We start from the raw sequence: 18,897 nt of genomic DNA, 5'->3' as shown, positions 1-18,897 counted from the left end.
TAATCCTCTGACACATTCCAAAGAGGCTAATTTACATCAAAAACAGGAATTTGCTAGAGCAGAAATTCCTCTAAAATGGCCGGAAACCCCCAAATTTAAATTATTTTGCGCAAATCAATTAAAAATCCATCCAGAAATTCCACATTCCTCGTGGGCCAGATCCGAATTTCCGAAACAAAGCGAGAAACTATTCAGTTGGAATGCAATAAACGGTGTGGCAGCTAATTAAGTTGTTTGTCCGAGGTGAGACGCAGATGCGGCGGCCGTGTTTTGATGCGTGCAAGTATTTTAAGAAGTTACGTCAAACAATGTACGTTTAAAAATAACACACGTCCGCCCGATTCGAATCCACCCCACGCGCGCACAAACACCTCTGGCCGCGAACTTCGAGTCGCGCAGACGACGCGCATTATTTCGACCTTAATTATCGTGTCTGGTGCGCGCGCGAAATGGAATTAGCGGCGAACAAGCGGTGGAATAATTGCAATCCGTATACACAAACACACACGCGTTTTAATTAGCGATCATTGTGCGGCAGGTCTGTGTTTTTGCACGCTGCACTCTAATTCAGCAAAATAGGCGCAAATTAATTCAAATTGTGCCAGAGCTGTGTCGAATTGAAAATAACTCGGAATTGCACGTCATGTAGGAACAAGGATTATTAATTCTGTTCATTTATACACATTAATGGCTGGGTTGAAAAGGGGTGGATGTTGGCAAAAGCACTGAACAGTATTTTTTTTAATAACCGGACATTTTGCAGCAGTTGTGGAGTAATTAAAAACGGGAATTCTACTTTTCCAAGTTTGGAGAGCCTGGAAAACGTTTTAAATTTGCTGGAATTAGTTAATTTCATTTTTTTTTAAATTTAAGTAAAAATATGTTTCCACCACTTTCTATTTTTTTAGTTTCAGACGTAAACTCTTAATTTATAAATTTTTCGTGTTCTTTTTACGGCAAATTAGAGTGGCGTGTAAAATTCTTTTCTTATTGTTATTTTACCAGGAAATCCCGTATGTACAAAATTGCAAACACAAATTAACAGAGTGCATATTTGCTTCAATGAAACGATTCATTCAAAATCCCTAGAAAACAATAAAATTATTCAACGCCAAGCTTGATGTTTAAATTCCAGCATTTTGCATCGATTTTTATAACTTTGGTTTATATATAAGCGTGCACGCAACCGCCAAAGGAAAAAGCTGCATTTTTGGCGGTGTTGGCGGAGGAATTTGCTGCCATATCAGCACTCAGCCACCGCTTTTGTGTTCTTAAACTTGCTAGGGTGCGGTATTTTCTCCTGAAAGACACCCTGGGTGCGCCTAATTTTGGTGCTCGCTCGTAAAATGCGCCAATATCCTGAATAATTCAATTTTTATTGCCGACACTAAAATTTTCTTGTTGATTTAGCAGCGCCCGCGATTTGATAAACTCCCCGTCTTCGCCGCATTTCTGCTGCGTCGGTGCAAAAAGAAAAAAACTTTTTTCCTTGCCCGAATTTTCTTTCTTTTTTCTTTCTTTCTTTCTTTCTGCGGCTGGTTGCATTGTTACCCAGATGGCGCAATTCGGGCGAATCTGCCAAATCATCAAAACAGAGGAAACAGTAACGCGTTTCCCTCTTCTGCATTTCAATTCTGACGATTTACAGCGGTGACTCATCAGAAAAGCCACTAGAGTACGCGCGCGGTGTGTGCTTTTAATTAAGGCTGGAATGTCATGCAATTAATGCCCTAATGAAAGGTCGGTTGCAGGTTTCAAGCACGAATTAATAATATTTTCCAGTTCTCATGAAAGGCGCGTACGTCAGCGTTTCGCTTCCATTATTTGTAAATCATCATATATTTATTACAGGAAAAGCTTCCAAATTTGGCCCAAGGCTGCACGAAACGACGAAACGCACCTCTTATCCGATTCAACTCTCATTTTTAACAATTATCATTTTTGTTTCTTTTGGCGTGCAGTCTGCGTTGATTTTACAACCGAGTGACTGAAAGTTGCTGTGTGTGGGGGATTTGCTGCTCATCTAAGTACAGCAGGCGGGCGCGCACAACCGTCCTTCTCTGTTCTCTCGTGCAAACACGAACGCGGCGGAGACTTTATCTTGATCCATTGCGACGCAGCCCAACAATTTCGAATCCACGTGGTTTTTTTAGTCGAATTTGGATGAATTTTCGCTGGGGAATAGGTGACCCACATCGTGCCAGGCGGCGACGGCCGACGTGTATGCTCTTGAGTGCACACTGTCGCGTCTAATGCCGTTTACATGTTTAATTAATTCGATTATCTCAGAGACAATTACTCTTTGTAGGACGAAAGTGCTCTCTGGGTGTGTTTGTTGGGCGGATGAACGGAGTGAGAAAGGCTCTTATTTTGTATAATTCCTCTACTGTGGAAAATTTCAGGTTTTACATTAAAAAAAAAAAATACGAAAAGTTGTTAAAAAATTAAATAATTTAATGAATTGATAAGCAGTTCGTCATAATTTTTCAGTTCTATTTAATTTAAACTTAAAAATAAAAATTAATTGCGAAAAGATTTTACGAAAGAAGAGCCAATTTTACAGATCGTGCATAAGACATGGGAACAGAAAATTCAGGCATAGCATTCTAAACTAAATTCAAATTAGGACATTTTCTAGAAATTTTAAAAATCATGTAATCGAAATTTTCAATAGTTTGAGGAATTCCAGTCATTAACAAAAGCACATCATCGCTTTATAAAAGTTTATTCCCCTCTTGAAAAGGTTCACAGCGATACATATTTCCTTCCATCCCCTGCGGAATAAATAGTTGATCTCCCGACTTTTCACGATGATGATTCCCCGCGTGTTTGCGGCGGAAAAACGGTATATAAAAAGCAGCGAACTGAGGGTCGTGCTAATTGCACTCGGCTTTCGTGTGCACGCATTGGTATAGGAAAGTGAAAATGAAATTCCGACTGGCAAAGGAGCAGAGAGACGGTCGTCGTGGCTTGCTCGCTTGTTCGGTCGGGTCGGTTCGTTCCGTCGGTCGGGGTCTGCTGCTGGCTGGGTTGCTTGCTTGTTGGTTCATCCCAACCCCCCATCCATTATTTCCTGCGGCTCGCAGCTGGCCAGGTAGAACTCGCACACAAAGAACAAGAACCCAAAAAAGGTCCCCTCAGGCCGCCGACGGGAAAAATACCAGAATTTATTGTTGCTCGTCGAGATTTCATCGCGCTGCAGCAGCATTGAAAGTAAATCTGTATCGCGAGGCAAGTGCCAGTCAGATGTAAGAACGTTCCTTTCAATTATTTGCCTCAGATTTTAAAATTCCATATCAATTAAAGCGGCAAAATAGTAAAACGGAAGACGCATTATTAATGTTTTCGCTGAAATGGGGGTTAAGGGAGGTTAACACATTTTGATAATAACGAGATTATTCAACTATTTTAAAGAGGCTTATCACAGAATTCATCACATTGTGAGACCAATTTTCCCTTGATGATTCACATTTTTGGGTTATACAAAGACCTTTTCAGCAGTTCCCCTCATCGTTCAAAGCAACATAGATTTATCAGAACCTTTCAACCCACTACACAATTTAAGTCGCGGTTATTTGCTTACAATCCGGTTTTACTACTCAATTTTTTCCAATTTCTTGAGCAAGAAATAAAGTTTTCCATTTTTCCCTTTCGAAAATTTAAAATTTGCGGTCGGAATCGTCATAAATATTCCTTCACTGTGCAGATTTTTACTTTAACATTGCCATTTGCTGCCTTAATTTCTTCAAAAAAATTTTCATGTCGAGGTCATGAGCTAATAATTAGAAAATTATTTAGGTGCAGAGATTGCCTGCAAGAAACTGGCAAAAAATATTTTTATTAATGCGTTATATTGCAACCCTGATTTTAGTGCTTCTCGGCAACTCTAATTATGTAGAAATATAATAAATAAAATAAAATTCGTTTTGAGTGTCGAATAAACAGTTTGTAGTGAAATATTTGTGCAATTATCCAAACACTTTAGACGAACCCGGCGAATCGCAAGAAGAGTGATTGCCAAAATGATGAATCACCTTCGCAAACACATCGCTTTTCGGCTCAGGTGCACGAGGCTGGCGAGAATTCTCTCGAAGCACACGTTATCTCCTCCGCTTCTTTTCACGGCGGAGGAAGTGGCATTCCTCAGCAGCGGACGGACGGATGATAGATTGTTGTGTGCAGAAAATGCCAATATTAAAAAAATTTCGACGCGAAACGCGGAAAAAGAGCCGAATGACGAGGCGGAGCGGAGTCACCTTGGCCCCTGCGGTGCCAGTCCTGACCTAAGACTTGCCGCTATCCTTTTTTATTTTTATTTTATTTGCCTGCAGAACGAGCGACGTCGTCATCGGATTGTATGGCGCAAATTCCATTCTTCCAGATCCGCCCGCGGGGAGCCACGCGGATTAATTGTTACTCTCAGAGAAATTGGATTGCTGCCTGCCTTGATGTGGGTTTGAGCGAGAGATTTTGCTTCGTCGCTGGAGAATGAGAAATACGTAACGCAGGTAACAGGGTCTCAAGTTCTTATCAGCTACGTGTGATAATGGTCTTGTTGTGATCCTCTGATAATTTTTCTGTGTGCCTTTCGAGTTGACTTAGTCAGTTGCGAAATTTATCTTTGAGATCTGCTGCACTTCAGGTTTCACAACATGATTGTCACTTTAAAGATAATTTTAGCATCTTGGAATTATTAATATCCTTATGTCATAGTTTACATAAGTGTATATGACACAAAAAGTTGTATTTTTATCAGTTTTATGTAGCCATTGGTTCGAATACGAGTTTAGAAATTTCATTTGATGAAAAACTTTTATGTAACACTTACGTAACAAGTTGAATTTTTTTTATTTAAATACATTTAACATCCTGCAACACAGGATTTTTTATGATTGGAATTTTTACGATCCACAAATAAAAATATTGAAGTTTTTAAACCTGAAGGGAAGGGTTTAGAGGCAATTTATTATCTAAATATTCGATATTTCCCAACTGCCTGTCAATTTTCCCTGAAATTCACCTTTAAATCCGGGATTATTGATGATTGACACGCTTTCATAAAAATGGTGATATGTCATTAGTCGCCGTCTCGGGATAAAGGTTGTGCAGTGCCAAAAACCGCCGATCAATTTGAATTTGGGCAGGACAAACGCGATCATTACACGCGGGCGCGCGCGAAATAAAAACGAAAGAGCGACGCGACTGATGAATATTCATCACCTGCCGGTCTCTCTGTGTTTTCCAGTATGCTGATCACGGCCGCCTCCAGACTTTTTCTATTTTTAAATAATCCACTCTATACACACACCCAGCCAGACCAGGTATTATGCAGAGCAGGGCAATTTCGGCCCTTTGCCATGCAAACGAAATTCGCAGCGACATTCGATGAAATTTAATTACCCTCTGGGGTTAAAAGGCTTGCCAGGCACGCCATTTTCAAACTAAAGGATTGTTCAGAAATCATGAAAATAAAACATGGCGTCCGTTTAGAGTAATGAATTTCACCCTTGAGGTCATTCCAACAATATGACGGGCCCTTGGAGACCCTTTTGGCCGAGGGAGTGACAACAATGGCGACAAAAAGCACCAGCGTTTTTTTTTGTCTGCATTTTAGGCTGGCCGCCAGCCATTCTTGGCGCATAATCTTCATGTACGCACATCGAGCGGATTTGTGCGGGCGAATTTAGGGCCCGGCCGGCCTGGCCGGCCGGCCAGCGAGTGGAAGTGCACGCGGCCAGGCCAGGTCCTTCGTGAGCGGCGGCGGGTGAGGCCCTGCCTGCCGCCATTGGACTCGGCCTCGTTGCCAGCCAGTCAGCCAACACCACACCCTTGTAAGCTGCCTCCGCGGCTCGCGCGTAACCCTGGGGAGGAGGGGCCCGTGCACACCCGCCCGGCACCCGACCAAAGCCACGTACACACCGTGCACGCACTCCAAGAAATTTCTGCAATTACGCAAATTAACCCCTGCATTGAATTTGCTGTGTCGCGTTTTGCACGGATTGTTTGTAATCTGGCTTATCACCATTCGTTTTGTCCGAATTGAATCATAAAAGAGGCAGCAATAAAAAGCATTTAAATAAAATTTCATTGAAAAACAGCTGTTCCCCCCACCACAGTTCTTGAATAAAAGAGAGGGGAGCCAATCACAGACTTAGATTAGCATTTTAAAGTGGATTGTTGCAGGGCAACAATTTAAAAATCAACTTGTTATAAGATTGTACAATTTGCAATAGTTAAAAAATAAATTTGCCTCATTAAAAATTCAAATTTTCCAAATTTTCTCCAAAATTTACAGCGTTTGACCACATTTTCTTGGCAGATATCGATTCCTCTCGTCGAGATCTGTCCAACAGCGTATGAAACCTTTCAGGGAAACTTATTTGTTTTGAAATAAAGTCAGATTTCAAGTAAGGAGACAGTCCTCACAATTTGAAAAGCATGCTAACGTAGCAACCAGTTTTCTCAAAGATTAACAGTGCTCCTTAGGGAAATTTTAGCCTCAACTGAATCCCAAGGCATGAGTTCATGCATTGGCATCAAGGATTTTCCAGGCTTTTGCAGTACCGATCCTATTTTTATTGAATTTGTTGAAACAAACACGCACTCTTCGAATTTATCCGTTACAACAGATGACGCAACCGTTCATTTACAATTTTCAGATATTTTTTTGGTTCTGATTCAGTTATTGCGCATTTTTAGCGTAAAAAAGATTTAATTTGACGAGCTGAAACTAAAATCGGTTGAGCCAATTGCGCTAGAGTCGACAGTAAGGACGTTTCATGTCATGAAAAACTCTTTTATCAAGGTGATTTTCACTTTAGTCACTCTTCAACTCCCTGAGAATCCAAAGAATTTGTGAAAAACATTCATCTAAATATTTTATCATTAAATCTTGAATACAAAATAGTGAAGAATTTATGCACCTTTAAATTTTTCCCCACAAGTCATTTAAAACAGTTTAACAGTTTTCCTTGAAGATTAAATTCACGAGTTGAAGACATTAAGTAATGATGCCTCCAGCTTCACACTGTGTGCATATTCCGAGAAGGAAAACGAGCGCTGATAAAATTAAAAGGCGAATTAGTGAGGCATGCCAGGCAGTGTCATGCGATTGCAATATACGTGTATATTAATCGCGTTGTGAGCGAGTGAGAGAGACGATAGCGATCGGGCCGGCACTCGGTCACATGACGCACCGTGTGAAATGAATGACGCTGACGTCACCGTGAGCGGGATTATAGTATATGTATTATGTTCCAATTCTTCCTCGCCGCACATCGTGCTCCTCGGCCGCACTATACGATCATTTCAACAATAATTCCTTCTAGGAATCTCGACCTTGCTCCGCGCGCCGAAAATGGTTTTGCATTTTGCATAGCTGCAAAAAATAATAACAATAATAAGCCGTGCCGAGTGTACAATGTTGGCAGAAGAGAAATGACCTTGGCAGCGACTCACAAACCCTCACGTACACTCTTTTCGCCCGATGCAGTCAACCAGGCAGCCAGCAAAAACCTCAATTACACGTCAGCCTTTCAATTCCGCCCTTCTGTTCGTTTTCCATTGGCGCTGCCACGAGATATTTAATTTTATCGGACAGACAGCAGATATGATAATAAAATGCGCGTCAAAATCAGGAAAAAGTAAATTTAAATGAATTATTAAGTGTCAGTAAAGATAGCAGCAGGCCGGAAACCCATTTACAAAAGTTTCACTTCAAAAAGGAAGACGAGTGTGTTTTTACGTCTGATTGTGATTTAATATTTGAGGATATACGGGCAGTTTTTCTTATGATTGTTGGTTGCGACGCATCATTACTTCGTGCTGAAGGCCAAGAAGATTTTTTTTTCTAATTCAAGAGCAAAAAATAAAATGAATTTTATTTTCCAAATTTTTAAAGAGGATTGAAACTGCAAAATCCCGGTAACTCCTTGATGCCATTGCCGTTTGAATTTAGAACCAAAAATTGTCAAAAGCCGTTGAAAAGGAATCGAAACGCCATAAATTTGAGAAAAATGGGGCAAAGTTTGAATTTGAATTGATCAACTTTACTGCTCAACGGATCCAAAAAATTCAATTGTTGGCCTCGATCAATCCACTTTAAATTTCTGATCATAGTTTTTTTTCCTAACAGGATGTCGAATAGTATCACGGAATGCTTTTACTGGCAATACCCTACATCATGTAAGAAGCTCTAGGTGATCCCTTGACCTTCACATCTCCAAAACAGCTTTTAAAAGTCTAATAAATCCGAAAATTAGCACATAAATCCACATTATGTCACGTTAAATTTGAATAGACGTGAAAAACACCTTTGAAATCTCCTCAACAGACAGACTGACGTCAATCGGCTCGTTTGGCCAGAAAGTTGGACAGCCAAACGCCAAATTGGTCAATTCCAAGTTGGATAGACGCGCGTCTTCGCAACCACGACTCGAGTTCATTGTTTATCAGAATTTCACTTTCTCGCAAAGTCGGCGAGGAGATCGCCGCTGCTGATTGCCGGCCGAGCAGCATCTCCGCCGCTCTCAAACTAAAGCAGATAGATTATTATAAGCATTGTGTGTGTGTGTTTGAGTGCGAGCGGCGCCGAGCCAGCCAAAGCAGCAGCAGCAGCATCAGCAGAGAGCCACCGCCGGTGCCGTGCTCAGCCACCGACCGACTCGCCGCGTGTGTTGTATTTTTCCCGAGACTTAAAGATTTCACGACGCAGGCGGCGGCGGCGGCGGTATAGAGCTAATAGCAGCCAGCGCACATCAACCAACTCTCTCGGGCCGCGTGCGCCGATCGATACGAAATTTCATCAAGAACTTGCTTCTCTGTGCCGACTTTTTTTTGCTCGCCACTCTTGAAGGATATCATAGAGGCATTTGTTTGTCTTCAAGCGAATTAAATTACTTTCCTGCCGGAATTGGCCTTTGAAACCGTTTCCTCTGCAGAATTTTCGGGGAATTATTAGGAATTTTAATTTTTAAAAAATAAAAAAAATCAAGAAAGGATAAGAAAACTTAAAAAAAACCTTGAAAATCCTTTTACACCAAAAATTACAAAATTAAATTTATTTTGAACGTGGTTGCAGGGTTAGCAAACTTTTTAAATGGCCAGAACACACTCCCTATACTTGAAATCTTGATTTAATTTTATTTAAACCTCACATATTTGTGACCTAGGCCTTTGACCTGCGAACTTATTGCTAGGCCTAAGATAATGTGGAATATTTTATGCCATAATTTTCTAAATTCCTCGATCGGAATGAAAAATTTTGAATTTATGAAGTAGCTAACCTTGGGGCAATTTTTGGACATTTTCAGGCAGCGGGGTCCAGATTTGTGCGACGCGCAGATATGGCGTCTGGTGGAGTAAACGGTGTCACGTGAAAATGCGCGAAAAGAACCAAGTTTTGGTCAATATTGTGAAATAATTTGCATTAATTGTACTAATTATGTCTTTTGGATCTTAAAAACAAACTCTTGACACTCATACGGCAATCCATAGAGAGCTTTTTGTTTCCCACATTCAGACGCCATCTTGGATCTGCGCAGTGGTAACCAATTCTATCGCACATCTGGACCCCGCTGTTTTCAGATAATTCATTGGTGGGTTTAGAATAAACCCAAACCGATTTTGTCAAAATCTAAAGATCCATCCATGCGAAGAGGGGCCCACATATTATAGTTCAGGCATTGAGGTAAAAAAAATCAACCAAAATTTCCACATCCGAGTTGGTTCTGAATTCCCTCGCTCTCTCTCTCGCAACCGCCGGTGCTGAAACTGGTTTGAAATTTCGTTCGGGCTCGGTTCAGCCTGTCAGAAGCACGCGATAATCGCATTCGGCGCAGTTCAAATAGACGGCGGCGCAGATCGAAGATTTAATACATAATGAAAGCAGCGCGGCTGCTCTTTCAAAGCGCACCCTTAAAAATGAATGGCGCATGCAGACACACTCACTTAGTTGTTGTGTGTGTACTAGCAGCAATACAGCGGCGCAAAAAGTTGCCATTCATGAGAGGAGCAGCTGCATCATCAATATATAAAATCGAGCCACTTTCTTTCCGTCCGACGAAGGCGAAGACGGCGGCGGCTGCTCAAAAGAGGACCATGTTGTCGTCTTCGTCACGTGTGCATCGCCATTGAAATTTGCAAGGCACATTTCTTTTCCGCCTTTTCAGTCCGCCGAGGAAGGGACGTGCGACACCAGACGACACTGCTCGACCTTAATGGCGCGTTTTCTGCTTTGCTTTCGACTTTGCAGTCGCTCCACGCTCGCTTGCAACGAGCAAACAAGCGAAAATTACACTCCTCGGATGTCTCATTCCGCTCTTCAAAACACTCTTGATGGGGAATTTGGGATTTCAGCTCTGCTCTTTGTGTTACGTGACTAAATAGTTGGACCTTGGATCCAGCCTAATGCGCAGTTGGAAAATTTCCTGGGGTTTGAATCAATATTTGGGGAAGAATGATCATTTAGTACAAAAAAACGTGCTACGCTTGGGAAATCATTTTTAATTTATGGAGATGTGAAATTCAGACGTTATTCATGGGGAAATTACAAGTTTTTTTCGAGTTGTTGTGCTTTGTTTGATCATTTAAAAGGTTTCATTTACTTGATTTCTTTGAATAATTTATTTAAGAACTCCAGAAACCATTGTTTAACGATTTCTACAGGTTTTGAAGAGTAACAGCAGTTCCCATTTGAAATTTTACGGGTTTTTAACTTTTGAAACACTTGAATTAGGATCTAATTAAGCTTTGAAGTCAGCTTAAAACCAGGTATTTTTTAATAAAAGGTCGGAGGAAAAGTTCTTTCGAAATTTTAATTATAAAAAATTGCAAAAAGTTAGCTAAAAAATACAATTTTTTGGATTTGAAACGATTAAAGGGGTCAACAGAATACGCAATAAAATCAAATTTTTACTGGTGCAAAATATTTTTATCTGGAAAATATGAAAATCGAACAAAAAATCTTGGGCCCATGGATAAAGAATAAATATATTAATGATTTATTCAAAGTTATAGACGACTTATGACTGTTTCTAGGTTGTTTTAGTAGATTGAGACTGTTTAAAATGATTTATAGTTTGGTTAAAATCAATTTAAATTAACGATCAGAGTTCTCTTGATGGTCCCATGTAGATTGATAGAGTAGAAAAAGCCATGGTAATAAAATTAAAATCCAAAGAAAAAAAATCGTATATTTTATTTTAATAAGAAATAAATAAACATTTTGCTTTTGATAATTTGTTCTTATACAATATGAAATTAGAAAAGCATGTTCACTTTGCAGCCCCTTTTTCCAAAAACTTACAGCGCATTCTACGTTAATTTTGGATTAAAGATAATAAAAACAGGGATTTTCCGGGACCAATCCGCTTTTAGGCGAAAAGAGGCACACCTCTGGACAGATTTTCCTTGTTTCTGCTGCGTTCCAACTGCACCATCATCCTTTTCTTGGCCGTCCTTCAAAAGGTTACTTTGTTGCCGGTCTCAATTTGTCATTAGCCTCGTGTCGCGCGGTCTTCAAAGGAATATCAATTCAGCCTCATTGTTGCGCGATTACGTTTTTATTCAATTCCCCCAGTGTAGAGCGCATACATTACTGGCCTGCGATGGCGATGTGCGTGCAGAGCAATTGCAGCGAGTGCAATTGTCGGTCACGAAAGCGAGAACAATGGAGCGGCGGCGGCGGCCGTCGGTGCAGCGCTCGGAACGCGGGCCGCGCCAGCCAGCCAGCCAGCCAAAGCCAGAGAGCCAGATGCAGCTCAGCCGGTCGTCCGGCGCATAGTAAAAATAGAGGCCCCGGCAGCACAAAGTGCCACCGTGTGCCTATATTTATGTGGGTCTTGTGCAGCTGCCAGTTTCGACTGTTATCAGATCGCGCGCGCACTCATTGGATGCACACCGCACGCTGCTGCGCTAATGCTTTCGCTGGCTGCTCGACACGCGGGCGTGTGTGTCGCAAATGCCACCAGCCTTCAAAGAAAGCCCTTGGGGCCTTAATGTCACGGCCCGAAATTAGCCGTTTTCCTTCATTCTTAGAGGTTTTAACAGTTTGGTTTGAATTATACGTGATGAAAATTTACGGGGTTAAAAAAACTCGGAAATTAAAAGAAAAAATTTAATGCAGTGTTTTAAAAGCGTTTTTTTCAATTTTAACCAGATTTTTGCAGGCAATGTTTGTTTGCACCTCAGTTTACAATAATTTTCTTATGACCTCGACTTGAAAAATTGTCACAGAAATTAAGCCTGAAATTGGCAATTCAAAAGAAAAAATTATGTACAGGAAAGAAAATTTTGATCACTCCAACCGCAAATTTTGGATTTTCACTGGGGAAGTATTCATTTCTTGAATATCTTGCGCAAGAAATTGGTAAAAATTGAGTCGTAAAAACCAGTGGTGAAAAAACCGGGTAATAAGCAAATGCAATCCTGAAAAAAATGCTGTGCTGTTTTTTTCGTTTATAGGTTATTTTAATCATTTGTTTCCCAACAGTTTAAAAGTATATCTTTTCACTTATACAGTCGTAAATTTAAGATTTCTTCTGTTAGAAAACTTCAGAACCAATATTTCTTGCATCAGAAATATAACAAAAGGTTGCCACAAGTGGTGAAAAAACGTCGTGAGGTACAAAACGTAACCTAAAAAATGATAATTATTTGTAAAAAGAGCTTTGGTTTTTCAAAATAACCAGGCAGTTTTTTATATTGACATCTGGATTTTAAAAAGTTGTTTCAGTTTGTCAAATCTCAAACCGTTGTGGGATTTATACTACGGGACCCATTTGAAAATCAATTTTTAGGCTTGATATTTCAAAGGTAGACATTTTTCAAACTATTCTGGCATAAATTAGAACATAATATAAAATTAGAGGTACTTTATATCTTTTTTTCAGTCAATCGAGGTCAAAATTGAAAAAAATAGAGTTTATTCAGTCTGAAAATCAAGCTCTTTTTTATATGGTAATATTTTTTTTCAAAATTTCGAGTAGCTTGCAATTAGACCCAAATTAAATTGAAAATAGTTTGATTCAACTCCTCGAGGTCATGATCGGAGGTTGGGACCCATCCCCTGGATTGGGGTTTGGAATTTTCGCGTTAAATTAACTTGATCATATACCAGGCCGTTCTTGATGTCGTTTAATAATTTGTTTTTCGCCACGAAAAAATCGACTATGAACTCACTTTCATCGAAGCTCAATACACTAGCTCAAAAATCCAGTAAATACGTTCCGAAAAAGGAAAAAAGCCCTTAAATATTAAACTTTAAACGGGAAAATTGCTACTGACTTTTTATGAATTGCTCTAAAAAGGTTTTTCAGCTTATCACAGCTCCATTTTTGGCGTGTTGAAGCAAAAATCCACTAGCGGGATTTGCAGCAGACAGAAAATCCAACTGAGGATTGCGTCAAAAACACAAAAAAACACCAATTTGAAAAAGGGAAAGTTCCAGAGTGAAAATGCACCAAATTAACGCTTCAATCGTGACCGTTCCCCGGCTTTGAGTCACAAATTTTCCAATTCCCATGGCGCACACCTAAATAATTACTGCGAGCGCAGCTGCGTCGCCTTTTTAGCAGTCAGTCGTCACACGACACGTCGAATTAACGCCTTTTCCTTTCGCTGAGTCACCGCTATAGCTAGCTCTCTCGCGCGTCCCGCAGGAATTCCAGCCAGCCGGCGAAGAACGAACAAAATAAATACACTTACTTGGCTACACAGTTATGGCAAGATATCAAGGCCACGCCGGCGCTTCGCAAAAAACAATGGTGCATGTATTGTATTCAGCGAACGAACGAACGAACGAACGAACGGGCGGGCGAGCGGGCGGCCGGACGGGCGCAGAAAGAAGGAAAATTATTATTCGGCCGGAAAGTAGGCTGCATGAGTGCTGGCTGTGTCTTTGCCATTCTTTGTGTTTCTTACTTGCATGAAATGTACGTGTGATTTCGTGTATTTGCTCATGAATGTGGCCCGCGTACTGCCTGCCGTATGTACACACTCACTCACACACACACTGCGGCGCATTTTCAATGTACAGGACCTTGGACGCGAAAATACAGCCAGCACGTGCAAATGGCGCTAGCCGGCAAAAAACAAGCCAGGATTAGATAACAGATTAAAGAGGATAGATAAATATGCTGACTGCGGCTGGTTCAGCAGAATTCTTAATGTCTTCTGTGTTCTTGAGAAGCAAGTGTGTGTTTAGAATCGGAATTTATCCGTTTCGTCCCGGATTTTAAATTTAAAAGCAACCTAACTAAATTGAAAACTGCTAATTTGGAGAGAAGTTTTAAAATGTTTAGTGAGGGATGAGTGGTTACGACTGGGGTACGACGTTTTTCTATTAAAATTTAATCAAGGGGTTGACAAGGGGTGGGGGGTTGTACACCTCTTGAACCCTTTGGTTCATGAGAAGAGGTCTAGATGAGTCTAATGGTTTTTACTTGTTGAGGTTCTGATGGTTGCAACCCAAGATTTGGCAATGTGAACATTTGCAAAATCAAAAATTCATAAATTTCTGAATAAAAATATTGTTTTCTAAAAAAATGTGTTTTTCACGTTTTTCAGTATCCAACGTGGAATAAAAAAATGGAAAACCGTTTGAAAATATCACACAAGGTCTCACGTACCTTATGAAAACTTTATAAGAGCTTTTCAAATAATTAAAAAAATGGCAAATGTGATAAAAAGTCTGAAAAACATCCAAAACTTTCAGAGAATGACTCACAATGACCTTTGACCTTGCCGGTTGACCCTTAATTTGGTGTTTGTTCGATCGGGCTAGTCGAGAATAATTTAATGCACACCTTAATACGAGCAGATGAGACATTGTGTTCTCAAAATCTTCCAAAAATCCCAAAAAAACTCGCCAAAATTTAAATTTGGTCAAATTTTCACAGGTTATGGTTGTGTGGACTGATATTTGGTGATAATTTTCTAGATTTTGGTCGAAATGAGCCAGAATTATCCAAAGATTTGTCATTTTTTGCTAGTTATCTTTTAATCTACTTATTGGGAGCATTAAATTACATCCTGAATAATTTTACCTTCTTTAAACCAATTTCTGAAAACGTTATTTTATATTTTTGAATTTTTTTTAGAGCAAATAATATTATTGGTATATTTTTTAACTTCTGGTGCTTCTAGTTTTCGTGCAAGATCGTGACGGAAAAATAGAAATGATGAAAAAATCCTGTTGTACATCAGGAAAATCGTCCTGAAGTGTTTAAATTACTCTAAAACTGCAAACTCGAACGCTCAAGATCGTAATTAGGACCCTCAAGGGCGAAAAAATGTCACAGCACGCTGAATTTCGAGTTTGAAGGGTGCTTGAGGGCTAATTATCGAAAAGCACGCGCTGATTTTGTGCGATAGGCTCGAGTTTCCGGCGAGAGGGGTCCAGAGAGAAAATTTTCCAACTACAGCTCGATTCACTGCTCAAATGCAATTTGCCGAGCCTATTTCCTCATTGCGGAGGGTGTGCATAAGGAAATTTCGGCCAAGTTGCAAAACTGCAACGGCGGCGGGGCGTTCGTTCGTTCGTCCTTTCCATCCTCGTCGGGGGTGAGTTGGTTCAAACTCGGCGGGGGGAGCAAGCGAGAATGAGAAATTCGATAAGCTGACGTCACCCGAGCGCGCGAGCGAGCGAGCGAGCAGCGGCTGTGTATGAGCCTCTGGTTCGATACCCGATATTTCTCGGGAAAATAATTGGACACAAGAAACGAACTGCTGTGCAGCAGCTTCAATGGAAACGGATCGGCGGAAAAGAAAGCGAGGTGTGAAACCAGCGTTTTTTTGCAGCAGCCTCGTCTTTTAATTAGCCGGAGGAAGTCACGACGACCGCACCACAATGCTGTCTGGCTGGGGCTTGTGTTTCAGAAAGTAAAATGAAAAATGGTGAAATGATATATATATCATCGTCATCAACGGAGCAGCTCAAGGGTCGAATTTTTATAGATCAGATGAATTAAATAAAGGCTGCTGCTAAAAGAAAAGGTTTTTTTATTCGAAATATTATTTTTGCCTCCGAAAATAATTAATACAAATCAATTTAAGGAGATATTCGCTTGATGTGCTATTTTTATTGTTCGGATCAGTCCCTGAATTTTAATGCTTGGCAGAGGAAAATTAAAATAGCTCAAGACAAAATTTCCAACCAAACTTGCTTCCAGATCATTCCAAAAAATTACTTTATTTAGTTTTTTAGGACAAAATGAGTAAGGAAAATGTTAAGCTTTTATCATTTCATCCATTGATTTGTTCAATTAAACCAAATATCATTTCCAAAGCTGTTTTTTGTAATCGATTTCAGTTTTTAGTTATAAGAACAAATTTTTCAAAGAATGGAACCTTTTTTCTTTTCTTTTCTTTGTATCAAACCAGACAGGTGATTTAACTTGGCTTGTTTATCACGGAATTTTTGATAATGGTTGTTTCCCAACTGAAATTACACCATTTATCTGTGAGTCACGCGAATGAACACGATTGGATTCGATAACTCGACTGTTTTGCACTAAATGAGTCATAATTACATATGATTCGATTATCAGCAAACGAATCTAAGCTGGGAGATTAAAATCTCGTGAATTTCATGTTAAAAGGCACTTAACAATTTTGTGAATAAAAAAAATCTATTTGGCCCTGATAAAGATCAGAGTTTATAGGAATTTGGAAAAGCAGGAAGAGAGAGAGAGAGACGGTGTGAAAATGGCACGCATTGAACATTTTGCAAACGGTGTGCGTCAACTCCATTCCCTGCGAGCATCCATCCGTGGCCCAGAACCCAGAACTCAAGAACGCGATGATGCTGGCTGTTTTTCACTCAAACCGGTTCGCCTCGCATAACTAATTACTCGCGATAACAGTATTATACGTACACGTATGCGCACATACGGACGCGAGCAACAACAACAATGCAATCATCTTACGCTGAATTTTCTTTGCACACACATACACTCGGCCTCGTTTTTCTTCTTGTCAGCACACGGCTGCCATTAATTTATTTACCATATACATGCAAAAAATCCTATTAACATTTACTTGAAAGGAGCTAAACTGTCTCCTCATTGAAAATCATGCAGGATTTATTTCGCCAGAAAGGAAATTTCCTTCAAAATAAGCACATCATTGAAGAGAGGAATTAAAATCCTGCTTTCACTATTAAACTTGTACATTCCAAATGTTATTAATTTTTGTTTTAATCTAAACGAAGGAAATAAATAATTTTTCCCTTTACATCCGAAATAAATTATTGTCTGCTAGAATTGAAATTTTTGATCCGCACAATGAATGTACGTGGGCTCGAACCTCGTACGTTGATTATTTCCAGGCAAATAATTACACTGCGAGGCGTGCAATGAGCTTCCTCCGCCGAATGCGGAGAGATAATGGAAATTTTCATTAAGTTGCAACTCGCTCTGCGCAGTAATTGCCTCATCTATTATTCTCCAATCGAGCCGGATTTATCAGGACGAATATAATATCTCCAACGAGAGAACGAACCATCGAATGAACGAGCTCATTGAAACGAAATAATGAAGAGAGAGGATTTTTATAAATGTATAGGAAGAGAATTATTGGGTTTGTTGCTGCGGAAAATTGAAAGTCCTGTTGCCAGTTGTGCTGTGGGATTTTTCTTTTATTGACTGTCATAAAAGGAAGATTATAATTAATTAATTAATGCGGGAAATTCGTTGAAAATTAATTTATGATGTAAATTTATTATTTACAGACTAATTCATAATTCTAAGATGGAAGGACTAATTGTAAACAAATTTTGAACGGTTCCGGCGTTCCAATCTCTTTGAAGAATTGTCGCTTTTTAGGGAAACCCTTTTGCTGTGAAATAAACAGCCCTCACTATTTGAAAATCTAGAGTTTCAAACAAACAAAATCTAGACATTTTCACGGCCAGACCATGTTTTCGTGGCAGATTTAAATGTTTTCCCCCAAAAATGCTTCTAAAACGAAAAAATAAATCACAACTGCTTCTAAAAATGTAAAAATAACACCACTAAAATTGCAAATTTCAGTTTTGGAGGAAAATCCAGAAAAAAAGTCCCTGAATTTCACCCCTTTATGGTTTTAAGTTTTTATCCATTCAGCCTGCCCTTTAAAAATCAACAAACAAAACTCTGGTCATTTCATTTTCCTGCCTGAGAAATGAAGTAATATGCTCGGAATGCCTTTTATTGCGCGGACAGGTTGCACGGAACACACACACACCCAGCAAAAGGAGGTACATAAAATCACGAGGCACGACTGATTGATGCGTGCTGGAGGGCGATTAGCAAGCAGTCCGCGCGGCTCGATTCCGCGGAATCAATGGCGAGACTTTGTGCATAACGTACGCCAGGCGAGGCAAAAGGAAAGGAAGGCAGATGGCTAATAATAATGACGTGACACCACAAACAGCAAGCGGCAGCGCGGCGGCGGGCTCGGGTAAAAATAAAAAGCTGCACCGCCTGGCTCATGGCGTCTGCTGCAGTTTCTTTCGTGCATAAGCAAAAGCAAGGTCAATGATAAAATCTCGACACACAATAGCAAGGAAGGAAGCCACTCTAGGCTAAACGGCTTCATTAAAACGCATTTCACGTTTGCTTTAACTCCAATTTCGGGCCTATGCTCTGCTCCCCTTTGTCTTTCCGAGAGGCTGAACAAACTTGGGATTAATTAGGCAACTTTTGCGCTAGTGCTCGTTCATGTAGACAAAGAAGAAAGCGCTTTATTGCGTGGGTTTGGATATTTTGCTTGAAAGTTTTCCTTCGAATTGCTCTATTTCGTAGCTTTTTAAAAATTTAAAATAATTTTCAGGTTTTTGAACCGTTGAATTCGTACATGACAAGAGTTTAGCGAAAAGATTTCGATTTGACGATTTCAGCATTTTGAAAATAGACCAAA

General features: G+C 40.0%; 1 protein-coding gene across 5 annotated transcripts in view; it reads right to left on the bottom strand.

Annotated features, from left to right (window-relative positions):
* Positions 1-18,897, bottom strand: part of LOC135941273 (ankyrin repeat domain-containing protein 11) — a 64,191-nt gene that overhangs the window by 30,238 nt on the left and 15,056 nt on the right. The window contains exon 1 of one of the 5 annotated variants that reach the window (XM_065486639.1): positions 13,705-13,784. The exons of the other annotated variants lie outside the window; for them this stretch is intronic. Coding sequence (XP_065342711.1) covers positions 13,705-13,769 — 65 coding nt within the window. The 5' untranslated portion in view covers positions 13,770-13,784. Of the gene's footprint in view, positions 1-13,704; positions 13,785-18,897 lie in introns of those variants that run through there. 5 annotated transcript variants of the gene reach the window in all.

Source organism: Cloeon dipterum, chromosome 3, assembly GCF_949628265.1.
Source record: "Cloeon dipterum chromosome 3, ieCloDipt1.1, whole genome shotgun sequence".
NCBI lineage: Eukaryota > Metazoa > Arthropoda > Insecta > Ephemeroptera > Baetidae > Cloeon > Cloeon dipterum.
Note: the sequence above shows the minus strand (reverse complement) of the source record. Positions and strands in the feature narration are given on the sequence as shown.